Source organism: Mus caroli, unplaced genomic scaffold (genome assembly GCF_978045245.1).
Source record: "Mus caroli unplaced genomic scaffold, Mus_caroli_1 scaffold_5, whole genome shotgun sequence".
NCBI classification, from domain to species: domain Eukaryota; kingdom Metazoa; phylum Chordata; class Mammalia; order Rodentia; family Muridae; genus Mus; species Mus caroli.
In genome coordinates this window covers 67204198-67219316 of record NW_028227260.1, presented here as the reverse complement: position 1 = coordinate 67219316, position 15119 = coordinate 67204198, and the positions used below count along the sequence as shown (strand labels likewise).

Below are 15119 nucleotides of genomic sequence, written 5' to 3'. Positions count from 1 at the left end.
GGGCAATTTGCCTTTATTTCTTTGTCATTTACATTTCTAATTGGCATGACTTTTGCTGAAGTTGCACATAGCGTGGAAATGTGGTAGAATTGTGTTTGATGTATAACTGTTCTGGGCATTGAGCCTGCACTCAAGACAGAAAAATATTTCTAATACCTACTGAATAGCCGGGCAGTGGTGGTGCACACCTTTAATCCCAGCACTTGGGAGGCAGAGGCAGGCGGATATCTGAGTTCAAGGCCAGTTTGATCTACAAAGTGAGTTCCAGGACAGCCAGGGCTATACAGAGAAACCCTGTCTCGAAAAAAACAAACAAAACAAAACAAAAACAAACCCCTACTGAATAAATAAAAGAAGAATAAATAGTTTAAAAAGAAAATACATCTTGTGGTGTTAAGATGAGGATTTCTTTCAAAGGTCAGCCAAGGCTATGTGAGGCCCCCATCTCATTAAAAATAAACAACACAGCAGTAGAAAGTTGCCCTATCTGAGAATATGTGTGTGTGTGTGTGTGTGTTGTTTTCTTTTTTTTTTTTTTTCTTTTTCTTTTTTTGGTTTTTCGAGACAGGGTTTCTCTATATAGCCCTGGCTGTCCTGGAACTCACTCTGCAGACCAGACTGGCCTTGAACTCTACAGACCTGAGGTTTGAGGTGTACATGTGTGGCCACATCTGGCTTTTTATATGGATCCTGGAATCCACACTCAGGTCATCTTGCTTGTATAGGAAGCACTAGCACTCTTTTTTTTTTTTTTTTTTTTTTTTTTTTGTTTGTTTGTTTTTCGAGACAGGGTTTCTCTGTGTAGCCCTGGCTGTCCTGGAACTCACTTTGTAGACCAGGCTGGCCTGGAACTCAGAAATCCGCCTGCCTCTGCCTCCCGAGTGCTGGGAATAAAGGCGTGCGCCACCACGCCCAGCTGCACTAGCACTCTTACCGAGTCTGTTATAGTCCTCTGTTTATACCACTTTCCATTGTAATTATATTATGTCAAACTTCTAGTCATCTTTTGTTATGTGGCTTATCTGTTCGTCTATTTTTTAAGACAAAGTCTAAGTCTTTATCTCTAGCTGGTTGCAAACTCATAATGCTTACCTACCAGGCTTGTAACAATGTGCTTGGCCTCTTGTTCGTCTTTGAAGGCCCATTTCAAATACTAGCTCCTTTCTGGAACTTCCTAAGCCATTCACTTTAGACGGAAGCTTTGCCTCCTTTATTTTCCATTTCTGGAATGCTTTGATATTATAGCGGTCCTCAGCCCTATGTTGCCTAGTTCACTGACGTGGTTCTCATCTCCTTTTTTTTTTTTTTCCTTCAAACTTAGCCTGTTTTTTTTTTTCTTTCAAAGAGGCAAGCAGTAGATTATGTGAGAGATTTTAATCATGTCTGAGTACACTGTAGCTGTCTTCAGACACACCACAAGAGGGCGTCAGATCTCATTACAGATGGTTGTGAGCCACCATGTGGTTGCTGGGAATTGAACTCAAGACCTTTGGAAGAGCAGTCAGTGCTCTTACCCTCTGAGCCACCTCTCCAGCCCCCCCCCCCCCATCTCCTTTTTTGTTTGCTTGTTTGAGACAGGGTCTCTTGTAGCCGAGGCTGGTGTGTATCTTCTGATCCTCTTGCTTCTGCCTAACAAGTGCTGGGACACGAGTGAGCCACTGGCCCTACCTTTCCCACCTCTTTTTTCGTCTAGGTCTCTAAATTCTGTTTAATGTTAATAAAACCAACTGTATTAATCTAAGATTCTACATCGTTCTTCCTGTGTGTTCCACAGATTCCTTGTAATGGAAAAGCAGCCGACCGCATCCACCAAGATGGAATTCACATCCTTGTGAATATGAATGGGTATACCAAGGGTGCTCGGAATGAGCTCTTTGCTCTCAGGCCAGCTCCTATTCAGGTAAAAGAACAATCACTTACAATGTGTATTGGTCTGAAAACATAGTGGGTTTTGGTTTTTCTCCATCTGGCTAACTGCTCTCAAAAACAAAAATAGACATTCTTTGTGGCCTCTCCAATTCTTGATTTTAAAAGTGTGTTCTTGGAATGGACGATGATAGATTTTTAGGTGTAGACATAGTGCCTACCAGTAAAATGTCAGTGGAAACAGGCATTTCATGGTTTTCTATTAACAGCTCCTTTGCTTACCACATTTGAAGAACACCTTAACACAAAGTTATTTGGAAAGGCTGCTGGATAGCTCTTGACTAATGAAACCAGCCTCTCATTTATTTACCTACATGATTTGAGAGCCTTTTGATGAAGAACCTCTTTTGAAAGAACTCCTTTGGGGACATGGTTGCTATATCTGCAGTAAGTTGGTAGATTTACGGATGGATAGCAGTTGTTAGTTTTTGGTCTGATTGGTTTTTTTTTTTTTTTATTTTTTTAAGGCCATGTGGCTGGGCTACCCTGGAACTAGTGGTGCACTGTTCATGGATTACATCATCACTGATCAGGAAACTTCCCCAGCTGAAGTTGCAGAGCAGTATTCTGAGAAACTGGCTTATATGCCCCATACTTTCTTTATTGGTGATCATGCTAATATGTTCCCTCACCTGAAGGTAGGCAGAAAACAATGGTATGAGGAAACCCCGAGAACTGTGTTTGTTCCTCCCTTTGTTGTCCAGATTCACCTTTACGAAAAGAGATGTCTGAATTTTTTTCCATTAGAAAAAAGCAGTCATCGATTTTAAATCCAATGGGCACATTTATGATAATCGGATAGTTCTGAATGGCATCGATCTCAAAGCATTTCTCGATAGCCTACCCGATGTGAAGATTGTCAAGGTCAGAACCTAGTCAGCATTTGTCATTGAAGCAAACCAAATTTGTGAGTTTTTGTTTATAGTTCATTTTTGTCTTGTTGATTTTTTTTTTTTCCAGATGAAATGTCCTGATGGAGGTGACAATCCAGACAGCAGTAACACAGCTCTTAATATGCCGGTTATTCCCATGAATACGATTGCAGAAGCAGTAATTGAAATGATTAACAGAGGGCAGATTCAGATAACAATTAACGGATTCAGTATTAGCAATGGACTGGCGACTACACAGGTAAAAGGACTGTAATTATGTATCACATACATGACATCCTTTCCTCTAAGTCTTATGGCCACTCCATTTTACAGAGTAAGAGATGAGCTTATTGGGAACCGGCTCTTTTGTAGCTGTGTCTGGTTTTAAAGTCATTTGGCTTCAGCTATCAGGCTCCTTAGTGAGCACCTACTGTGCTAACATTTTGTTTTTGCCTTTCTGTGCACCATATAGTTTTTGCTTCTGTAAACTTACCTTTCTCTGGCCAAATCCTGCACAGCCTTTCAATTCAGATCTTTTTGTTTGTTTGTTTGCTTGTTTTTTTGAGACAGGGTTTCTCTGTGTAGCCCTGGCTGTCCTGCAACTCACTTTGTAGACTAGGCTGGCCTTGAACTCAGAAATTTGCCTGCCTCTGCCTCCCATTGCTGGGATTAAAGGTGTGCGCCATTACACCTGGCTCTTTTTTTTTTTTAAAGATTATTTATTTTATGTATATTAGTACACTGTAGCTGTCTTCAGATACACCAGAAGAGAATATCAGATCCCATTACAGATGGTTGTGAGCCACCATTTGGTTTCTGGGATTTGAACTCAGGACCTCTGGAAGAAGAGTCAGTGCTCTTAACTGCTGAGTCATTTCTCCATTCCCCTCCCCCTTAATTTTTTTTTTTTTAAAGTCAGTTTAGCTGGGCACTGGTGGCACATGCCTTTAATAAGTATTGGGCGGTCTCAAAAAAACCAAACAACAACAACAAAAAAGTCAGTTTAGATCTGCATTGGATCCCATTACAGATGGTTGTGAGCCACCATGTGGTTGCTGAGAATTGAACTCAGGATCTCTGGAAGTGCAGTCAGTGCTCTTAGCCACTGAGCCATCTCTCCAGCCTGTCAGTTTAGATCTTAAAGTCCCCAGTTTCAGTATTAATCTCTTGTCTCTTTTTTTCCATACTCATTGGTGCCAGCTTGCTGTGCTTTTGTAGGTTTGAGTGCACATTATATTCAGCACAATGCAGTGTAGTTCCTTGTATTTGTATCTTTCAGCAAATGGAATTACTTTAGAGTTCATGTCTTAATCACTAATATTCCATGAGTATATTATATTCTTGATTAGGTAAATATATATATAGCTCTATCAATAAAAGTGTAAAAGGACCTTTTGTCTTAGACCTCCAAAGTGTTAGCAATTTTATTGAGATGTTACACTCATGTGACAGTGTAAGACAAAAGTATGGGATTTCCTAATAAAGACTATAGTTGTCCTCAGTATAAGGAGATTCTTAGGAGAAGAGGTCCTTTGGAGAGTAGTAATTGAGATTTACCTGGGAGAGAGTGTATGATTCGGAGAAGGCCATTTTATCAATGAACAGGGTAAAATGTAAAAGCTTGCTATTGGTTATGGGGTTTTAATCATTTTTGGTTGGTTTTTTGAGACAAAGTTTATCTTGTGTAGCCCTGGCTGTCCTGGAACTCTGTGAACTGTCTGCCTGCCTCTGCCTTCCAAGGGTTTGTTTGTTTGTTTGGTTTGGTTTGGTTTTTGTGAGACAGGATCTGGCTATTTAGCCCAGACTATTCTAAAGCTTCGCAGCTCTCCTGCCCTTTCAGTATCTTGACTGAAGCAAGAATTTTTTCTTAAGGCATTTAGTTCCTTCTAGATCAGTCTATCTAAATGTTACACCAGACTAGTGTCAAGGTCATAAAAGACCTACCTGCCTACAAATTTGAGGCCACTCTTGGACTATATAGCAAGTTTCAGGCGACCCAAAGCTACTTGAGACCCTGCCTTAAACAAACAAACAAAAGGCCAAGTCTTGCATAGTGGCACACCACTGTAAGCCTAGCACTTGGGAAACGTGACTATTGAACCATTTATATTGGGTGGGAGGAGGAGGAGGAGGAGAGGGAGAGAAAGAAAGAGGTGAGAGAGCGAGCGAGTGAGTATTGGGTCAGAAGAAAGAAGAGAGTGTGTGTGCATGTGTGTCAAGCGCAGGACCTTATGCGTTCTAGGTAAGTGCTCTGCTATATAAATATAACCCCATCCCTTGGCCTGTCCCCCCTTTGGAAAGGCTTTTGTGGGTGGGGTTCTCATATAGCCCTGGCTAGCTTCAAACATTGATCTGTGTCCTAAGTGCTAGAATTATAGGTAAGTATATCACCATGCCTTGTTTCATGCAGTACTTGACTCAAAACCAGGGCCTTTTGCATGCTTGGCAAGCCCTATAGCAGCTAAACTATACCTACAACTCCCTTAGCCTGTGTTAACTCTAAATTTAATCATTATGCTCTTTTCATTATTCTAGATCAATAATAAGGCTGCAACTGGAGAGGAAGTTCCCCGTACCATTATTGTAACCACCCGTTCCCAGTATGGGCTACCAGAAGATGCCATTGTGTACTGTAACTTTAATCAGTTATATAAAATTGACCCATCTACCCTGCAGATGTGGGCAAATGTGAGTATGTGTAGGTTTATTATTAATGCCCATTGATGAGTAAAGATTATCTATATGAGCTATCTTGCTGAATCTCCCTTCCCCATTTTGTTTATGGACTGTTGTATTCATTTCTAATCTTCAAGAGTTGTGAATTTTTCAGTTTTAAATAATTTTTTTTGAGATTATAGATAATATCATTTCCTCTTTTCTTCCCTCCAAACCCTCCCATACATACTCCCTTTTCTCTTTCAAATTCATGGCTTTTTCTTTAGTTGTTGCTTTTATTCTTTAGTAGTACTATTTGTTGGTGGTGGTCTGTGTGTGATGTGTTTATTCTTGTGTACTCCTAAGTACATAAATACAACCAACTCAGTCTGTATGCCTGTATTGTTGTTTTTGAGATGAGGTCACGTGTACCCCAGGCTGGCCTTGTTACATAGCAGAGGGTAACTTTGAACTTGTATTCATTCTATTTCTAACTCCTAAGTGCTGGGAATTAATCCAAGACTCCCTTCATGCCAGGCAAGTAACTGTACCAACTGAGCTATGTCCACAGTCATTTTCAGTTTGTATTTTACCTTCTAACGTTGTCTTATTTTCCCCCAGTGTTGAGGGATCAAGCTTGGGGTTGATAAACAGTAGATAAGCTTTGTATCAATGAGCTTTGTCCTCAGTTTTTTGTTTTTTTTTTTTTAAAAGATTGATTGATTTATGTGAGTACACTGTAGCTGTCCTCAGAGACACCGGAAGAGGGCATCAGATCCCATTACAGATGGTTGTGAGCCACCATGTGGTTGCTGTAAATTGAACTCAGGACCCCTGGAAGAGCAGTCAGTGCTCTTAATCACTGAGCCATCTCTGCAGCCCCTGTTCCCAGTGTTGTGTTTTATTTTCATTTTTAAAGAAAGGGTCTTTGTACATATCCCTGGCTGTTCCTAGGACCCTCTCTCTAGGGTGTGCATCATCACACCTGGCTCCAGTTTTGTGATTTTTAAATTTCATGATATAATGCATTTATTTATTCAAAGTGTTCTGTCCAGACAGCAACAAATTTTTTTAAAAAATACTGAATTTTATGTAAATTGATGTTTTGCCTGCATGTATGTCTGTGTAAGAGTGTCAGATCTCTTGAATAGGGATTATACTGTAAGCTGCCATATGTGTGCTAGAAATTAAATCCAGGTTTTCAGGAAGAGAAGCCAATGTGAATGCATGTTGGTGTACCACATGTATACTTGGTACCCTTGAAGGACAGAAAAGGGCATTGATCCCTTGGAACTGGAATTACAGTATTGATGCTGGGAGTTGAGACAGGAGAATTGCTTGAGTCCTGGAGTTTGTGGCCAGCCTGGGAAACTTAATGAGACCCCTTAAAAACAAAAATATGGGAGAAGTTTACAGAGCCCCACCCCTCCCTGAGGAACTATTGGCAGTAATTATTACTGGGAAATGGAGAGTCATTGTCGGGAGTGGTAATGTGTCCATGCCCCAGTTTATTACTTCTCCATGCTTATGCAAGCAAGCCCGGTTAAATTCAGTGGATTATAAACACACAAAACCAATAACTATATACATGAAGGTAGGGGGAGTCAGCAAAAATGGGAGGGGTGAGTAATGGAGGGTAAAAATGATACACACAGAATTTTCAAAAGATTTTTCAACATGCAAATCAACAAAGCAAAGACCCCACACACACAAATTCCCATCTTTAATGAAGACCATTGCCACATATAGTTGCCTCAAATTGTACCAGTTAGTAAGTTGGCTTTCTTCTAATATTTTCTCTGTCTTCAAATACTCTGGGGACAGCTAAGAGAAAAGAACAAACTTGAATAATTTAGTTCATCTGTTAGTAGGAAAGACCAAGGTCCCAAGCAGGTTTCTTTACTTGTTTGAGACAGGTTCTCCTTGAATATAGGAACCCCCTGATTCAGCTCTGCCAGGATTGTTGGTGCGTGCCACAGTGCCAGCACATGTGGTTTTAGGGACTTTGTGAGCTCTTGGCTAGCTCTGCCAATAGGACTACATCACAAGACCCCAAGTGTACTTTCCAATGGAAAGAATAAAGTGAAGTAGAATGATTTTGGGAAAGGCAGATGTACTATTAATCTATTAATCTTCTCTTTTTCCCTTTTTTTTTTTTAAAGATTCTGAAACGTGTGCCTAATAGCGTGCTTTGGCTGTTGCGTTTTCCAGCAGTAGGAGAACCCAATATTCAACAATATGCACAAAATATGGGCCTTCCCCAGAACCGTATCATTTTCTCACCTGTGGCTCCTAAAGAGGAGCATGTCAGGAGAGGTCAGCTGGCTGATGTCTGCCTGGATACTCCTTTGTGTAATGGGCATACCACAGGGATGGATGTTCTCTGGGCAGGAACACCCATGGTGACTATGCCAGGTTAGTGGCTGATAAAATCATCACAATCTTTTTTATGCATTAAAATTTTTTCTTTTGAGTCAAGAGGGGATACTTGAAGGTGAACTTGTATGTAGTAGAAGTAATTAAGGCAGGGTGATAGAAAATGGGACTTATTCAAGCCTGAATACTTGGCACCATCCTCTCTCTCCATCTGTAATGTGTGGATACTTAAATGCAATTAACAATAATGATTATGTGCAATTACTATCTTTTTACTTTCTAGGAGAGACTCTTGCCTCTCGAGTTGCAGCGTCTCAGCTTACTTGTCTAGGATGTCTTGAGCTCATTGCTAAAAGCAGACAGGAATATGAAGACATAGCTGTGAAACTGGGAACCGATCTAGAATAGTAAGTAAACTGCCAGGAACAAACTATATATCTGAGACTGTAGCTAAAGTGAAGCCATAAATTAACAATAATATAAAATAGATAAATTGTTGTATGCTCCCTGGGGGAGGACATGATCTAAACTCTTAGGGGAATCTTCACGGAATTTTAATAACTGTCCAAAGTGTCAGATGTTTGATCCTAATACTTCTTCACAGGAGGATAATTTAAAAAAAAAAAACAAAAAACCTTAGTTGCCTAAAAATGAGTGAGAATTAGAGGGATCATACTAAGGTAATTGGGGCTTCACCCCATTCAGTGAAATAGGCTTTTTGTTTTATGGTGTTTATGTGTGTTGGATCTCTATGAGTTTGAGGCCAGCATGGTCTGTAGAGCACGTTCAGGATATTTAAGGGCTTTATTACACAGAGAAACCCTGTCTGGGAGAACCAAACCAAACCTTTTTGTATATTTTTTCCTCCTACAGTATATCCAGAACACAATTTCTCCTCACTCCATTCCTGCCAGTCCTGTGTCCCCTGTCCTGTCTTCCCCAGATTGGCTTCTCTGTTTCTCTTCCGAAAAGAGCAGGAATATCAACTGAACACGGCATAATAAGAGTAGGCATGAACCCAGAACAGGCAAAAGAGTGAGAGACACCCCACTCCTGTTGTCTCACAAGAACACCAGGTTATACAACCATATTATACACGCAGAGGACCTAGCTCAGGTTGGCCTTGAACTTGTTTTTCCTCACCTTGGCTTCCCAGATTTGAGGATTATGACTATGTCACCATACTAAGATAAAATTATGGTTTCCTTTGAGTACTGGCTTTCTCTCTCTCTCTCTCTCTCTCTCTCTCTCTCTCTCTCTCTCTCTCTCTCTCTTTCTTTCTTTCTTTCTTTCTTTCTTTCTTTCTTTCTTTTTTTGAGACAGGGTTTCTCTGTGTAGCCCTGGCTGTCCTAGAATTCACTCTGTAGACCAGGCTGGCCTCGAACTCAGAAATCTACCCCCCCCCCCGAGTGCTGGGATTAAAGGTGTGAATCACTGTGCCTGGCTTTATAAAATATTTTTATCTCAACATTTAGTTATGAGAATTCCAATTTTATAGTAATCACTATTATATCCACTACTTAGGTCATGCCGTTGTATATCATTTTATTTGGTGTAGTATACATTTTTTTACCTGTTCATGTTCTCAGTGAACCACCCACTTTTTGGATACATTTTAAAGTAAGCTGTAGATATAAGGATATAACACTTCAGAGCAAGTATCATTAATTATAATTTAATACTACTTTTTAAGGTATGGCGAACATTTTACCACAGAGTGAGCCTTAGTGGTTTGTATGTATAGGCACACATATGCACAGGTCAAGACACCAAAACAATCAAGTCAGGACAGCTTTCAGGAGTTGCTTCTCCCATCACTTGCCTTCCTAGGATGGAGCTCAGGTTTTAAGGCTAACAAACACCCTTACTCACTGAGTCATCTCGCCAGCCCAATACTTATTTTTGAGGTAGACTCTCTATATGTGTGTGTGTGTGTTTGTGTGTGTGTGTGTGTATAGTATACACACACATACATATATGGATGGGGCCAGACTTGATGGCACATACTTGTAATCCCAGCACTTGGGAGACTGAGGCAGGAGGATTGCCTTAAGTTTTAGGAAAGCCTAGACTATAGAATATTGAACCCTTGTCTCAACTAAAAAGAAAAAAATAGATCATAAATAAAAAGATTAAAAACAAGTCTACAAATCTTAAGTGTTCAATGAATTTTAAGAATTTCTAGACTGGGCATGGTGACCCATACTTGTAATCTCTGGGCTCTATGTGCACATACAGACACATGCATATACACCCAAATACACACATAGGGTCTTTTTTCTTTGAAAGGAAACAATATGAATATGGTTGAGTCGAGTCCAACTGATGGACAGCCATCTTTCAATAAATTGCTGACTCTGTGACAAGCCTCATGACCAAAATAAACTTGGAGAGGAAAGGTTTTCTCTGGCTTAGGTATCCATATCACAGCCCACCATGAAGGCATGCCAAGGCAAGAACCTGATAGCAAGAACTGAAGCAGAAAATACAACAAAGGAGCTCCTGCCTACAGGTGTCACTGCCCACACTGGCCTGGGTCATTCCTCATTAATCAAGAAAGTGTCCCACAAACATGCCCACAGACAAGTTTGATGGATGTAGTTTTTCACTTGAGGCTCCCTGTTCCCAGATGACTTTAGTTTGTGTTGACAGGCAAATTGGAAAAAGTATAACTTTGGTCATATTTTGCCACAAAAGTGACTAAGTGTTTATTCGGTCTGGTTCTGAGTTTTCTGATTTGTAAAATTGGTTCTCTTTGTTTTTACCACCTAGCCTGAAGAAAATTCGTGGCAAAGTCTGGAAACAGAGAATATCTAGCCCTCTGTTCAACACCAAACAATACACAATGGAATTAGAGCGACTTTATCTGCAGATGTGGGAGCATTATGCAGCTGGCAACAAACCTGACCACATGATTAAGCCTGTTGAAGTCACCGAGTCAGCCTGAATAAAGACTGCGCACAGGAGAATTGCCCCTATACCTGAGCCTCAACCTTCTGGGGGAAAGGGAACTAGATAACATGCTTTGTGTTTATCTGTGTAGTACTGTGTTGCAGACGGATGATATATAATGATAATAGAATAGCACATTCAGACTTACTTCCTGCATGATAGGGAGAGACAAGAAAGAAGAAACTGCTATTCCACAAGGAATCTCTTAGAGTTTTGCAGCAAACAGGTGGTGCACAGGTCTGGAAGGTCTGGTCTCCCTTGGTCTTCCATGGGATGCTTAATGTGGAGGGGAGATAGAGATTAACCAGCCGTTTTGTGATGCCGTGGATTGATCAAGTCTTCTGATCTTTTTTTTTTTTTTTTCTTTATATTTTGGGTTTTGGAGCTTTTAAAAATGTTTGCTTTCAGGTATTTTTACTCATGTGAAGTGATCTTGATTCTTCTGAGGTTTTAAACTAAAATGTTGCTTCCTGTTTTAGTGTCTGAACTCTGACAGGGTGACAGGGACCTTGCTGGTGTAGTCTTTTTATAGGTTTTATAAACCACATGAGCCTATATCAGTCATTTTAGTGTCTGACCTAATGCTTGGCACTGTCAGTGCTTTGTTTAGATGATGACTTAAGATTTTTCAGCCTGTTTTACACACCCCAGCCCCAGCTCCTGTTAAATTCTCCTGTGACTGCTAACAAACCCATGTCTGCTTTCAGACATCCCAGGGTGTTTCTCTTGAACACGCCATCTGGTGCCAAATGAAAATTCTTAGGAGTGATATTAATCATGAAGGTCACAGTTGTGGTACTGTTATTGATAATAATATAGGTTTTTTTTTTTTGCCTAAGTTTTACCTATTTCACCAGTGTTTCAGCCCTTGACTGCCCCTCCTATGCTGCTTCCAAAAGTGATAGTGTGATAAGATTTTTACCTTCCTTTCTAAAGTTTGTTTTTTTTTAAAGTGAGTCCTGTTCTTCCTATTTCTTTCAGCAGAAATGAAATCCCAGGTAAGTATATAAGTATTGACATATTTGATTAGTAAGTTACAGTTCTCTCCAGTACATTAAATAGTGTTCACTGACAGATTTAGAAGTAAAAGCTCTGAAGAAGCATCTCTATACAGGCAGTTCTGTTATTTTTAGACTGTGTTAGGATGTCTGGACTTAGCTTCAAACTCTATGGATTCGGCCTTGGTAGGGAATTGTACCACCACTTGGTTTGGACTACAAATTAAACATTGGCCCTTGCGGAGCTTGAGTTCTTGATGGTAGAAACAGTTGCATTTCCGTAAAGGGTGGAGGGCTTGAGGCTTAAATATATGAGTATGTTTGTACTGCTCTACTGCACTTAGACTCTCCACTCACAGATAAGCCTTGTCTGTTAGTAGTGCTGTAGATTGTCTTTCCAAAGCACCTAGGCAGTGCACCTATTCTGTAGTTGCAGCTATTGCCTGAATGTACCTTAGCTGACAAATTATTGATAATTAAGAACTTGAATTTGTGATTCTTACTGCTAATTAAAACCTAAGCAAGGAGTCTCATGTAATTCTGATAGCAGAATTGCATTGTGTGAACTGTGTAACTTTCGTAATGTAAATCAAGGAACATCAGTTAAGAGATTTCCTAATTTATTTTTTAACTGAATAAATATCAGTTAAAAGATTGCCGGCATGGTTACAGGTAAACTGATTTTCAGAATTCACTGAACTACTAAATGTGGGATTGGAGAATAGACTTCGAGTGCCGCTAAGGCTGAGATCCGTGGCCATTTACATAGCACATCATTCCTACTATAGGGATGAACTTTTTTTCTGACATGAGAAGTAGCCACTGCGGTTAAAGCTTTGCTTATTGTAACAGGCTTTTATTTCCAGGTAACCTGTCTGTGGAAGACCTAATTCTGAATAGAGTTAATAGATATTACTGGAAACTGATTTGTTTTTTTTTTTCCTATTATACTCTGCTTTATTGAAAAAGTAAAGCATTTAAAATTGTGCTCCAGAAATTCAGATGTTGTCTTGCGATCTTTAAACAATAAAATGGATGATTTCCCCTTAACATGGCTTGGTGTACTTTGTCTCATTATATTGAAACCTATTCTTGAATTGCTCAAAACAGTCCAACCAGAAGTGTTTCCTTATTTTAAGTTGATATTAGGAATTAACATTATTTTCTTTGTGATGGGAGGGTTGGAGGTGGTAAATAATCCACTAAGGAGAAACAGAGCCCCATTCTGAGGAGTATGCATATTCAGCAAGTACATTAATATGGAGCTGGAACTCCAGCCTGTGTAGTACATTCTTTATATGGACTAGTCTTTTTTTAGGTATTTGCACACAGAACTGTTTTCCCTCTATTGTGTACAAATTCAGCCACAACTTTGGCTTCCAGCGTTTTCAGAAACATAAAAGGGAAATATTTGGAACTGGAGAGATTGCATAGCAATTGGTAGCACTGGGTGCACTTCCGGAGGCCCCAGGTTCAGTTCCCAACATCTACTTGGCAAACTATTCCAGATCCAGGGGATCTGACACCTTCTTTTGGCCTCTTTGGGTATGCACATGATGAACAGGTATACATATAGGTAAAGTACTTAAATAAAATTTAACATGGTGCATATACACACATTCAGGTAAAACCCATACACATTAAAAAAAGGTATGGGGTGTATGTGTGAAAAGGGAGTGGGGTGGTAAATGCCTTTAATCCCAGCACTTGGGAGAAAGAAGCAGGTACTGCCCAACCTGGTCCACAGAGCTAGTTGTAGAACTTGTGACTATACAAGACCAAGACTATACAAAGCCTGGCTTCAAAAACCAACCCCAATCTTGCGCACGTCCGTCCAACTCGACCAGCAAGAACGATGCTGCAACAGGATCCTTCTGCACACATTTATTGGGAGAGCTTGATTGTAGAGGCGAATAGACCCCGAGCCCAGAACTGGTGCTGCTTATATAGGCCTAGGAGAGGCGTGTCTCACACCCGGATTGGTTATGCACTATGCCTCATTTGCATTTTCCTCATCTGATTGGCTACTCAGTATCTCACAGTGCCTCATTATCATACCTCATTTGCATGTCTCACATCTGATTGGTTATTCTCTCAGTACCTCATTATCATACCTCATTTGCATGTCTCACATCTGATTGGTTATTCTCTTAGTACTTTGCAGAGCCTCATTATCATGCCCGGGCCAGGCAGTGCTTTGGTGAAAAACTTTACTGCATAAGTAAGCATTGGTCGTTTGCTCAAAGTTATGCGTGGTGGCCAGCAGAAGCCTGTGCCACTCTGCAAGGGCACATGTGGCTTCCCACACCCCAACCCCTGCAGAGTGGCACTTGCCTTTTATCCAAGTACTCCAGAGGCAGGAGCAGGCGAAACTTTGTGAGTTTGGGGCCAGCCTGGTTTACAAAACTCCAGGGCAGCTAGGACTGTTACATAGAGAAACTATCTTGAAAACAAGGGAAACGGTGGTTTCAAGTAAACTTTCAGCTATTTTTATTTATTATTAGATATTTTTTTTATATTCATTTCAAATACTATCCTGAAAGTTCCCTATACCCTCCCTCTGCCCTGCTCCCCTACCCACCCACTCCCACTTCTTGGCCCTGGCATTCCCCTGTACTGTGGCATATAAAGTTTGCAATACCAAGGGGCATCTCTTCCCAATGATAGCTGACTAGGCCATCTTCTGCTACATATGCAGCTAGACACACAAGCTCTGGGGGTACTGGTTAGTTCATATTGTTGTTCCACCTATAGGGTTGCAGACCCCTTCAGCTCCTTGGGTGCTTTCTCTAGCTTCTACATTGGGGGCCCTTATAGATGACCTTATAAGATGACTCTTATAGATGACTGTTGAGCATCCACTTCTGTATTTGCCAGGCACTGGCATAGCCTCATACGGGACAGCTATAACAGGGTCCCTTCAGCAAAATCTTTCTGGCATATGCAATAGTGTCTGGGTTTGGTGGCTGATTATGGGATGGATCCCCAGGTGGGGTAGTCTCTGGATAGTCTTAGCTCCAAATTTTGTCTCTGTAACTCCTTTCATGGGTATTTTGTTCCCTATTCTAAAAAGGAATGAAGTATCCACCCACCCATTGGTCTTCCCTCTTCTTGATTTTCTTGTGTTTTGCAAATTGTTATCTTGGATGTTCTATGTTTCTGGGCTAATATCCACTTATCAGTGAGTGCATATCTAATGACTTCTTTTGTGATTGGGTTACCTCACTAAGGATGATACCCTCCAGATACATCCATTTGTCCAAGAATTTTATAAGTCCATTGTTTTCAATAGGTGAGTAGTACTCCATTGTGTAAATGTACCACATTTTCTGTATCCATC

General features: G+C 40.5%; 1 protein-coding gene across 3 annotated transcripts in view; it reads left to right on the top strand.

Moving 5' to 3' along the window:
- The window catches only part of Ogt (O-linked N-acetylglucosamine (GlcNAc) transferase), a 43093-nt gene extending 30264 nt beyond the window's left edge, over nucleotides 1-12829 (top strand). For all 3 annotated transcript variants that reach the window (XM_085838087.1, XM_021152634.3, XM_085838086.1), the window contains 8 exons: nucleotides 1775-1900; nucleotides 2394-2564; nucleotides 2674-2790; nucleotides 2887-3057; nucleotides 5334-5486; nucleotides 7616-7868; nucleotides 8113-8236; nucleotides 10602-12829. In XM_085838087.1, the coding sequence (XP_085694213.1) occupies nucleotides 1775-1900; nucleotides 2394-2564; nucleotides 2674-2790; nucleotides 2887-3057; nucleotides 5334-5486; nucleotides 7616-7868; nucleotides 8113-8236; nucleotides 10602-10776 (1290 nt within the window). In that variant the 3' untranslated portion in view covers nucleotides 10777-12829. The remainder of the gene's footprint in view (nucleotides 1-1774; nucleotides 1901-2393; nucleotides 2565-2673; nucleotides 2791-2886; nucleotides 3058-5333; nucleotides 5487-7615; nucleotides 7869-8112; nucleotides 8237-10601) is intronic.
- The last annotated feature ends 2290 nt before the right edge of the window (nucleotides 12830-15119 follow it).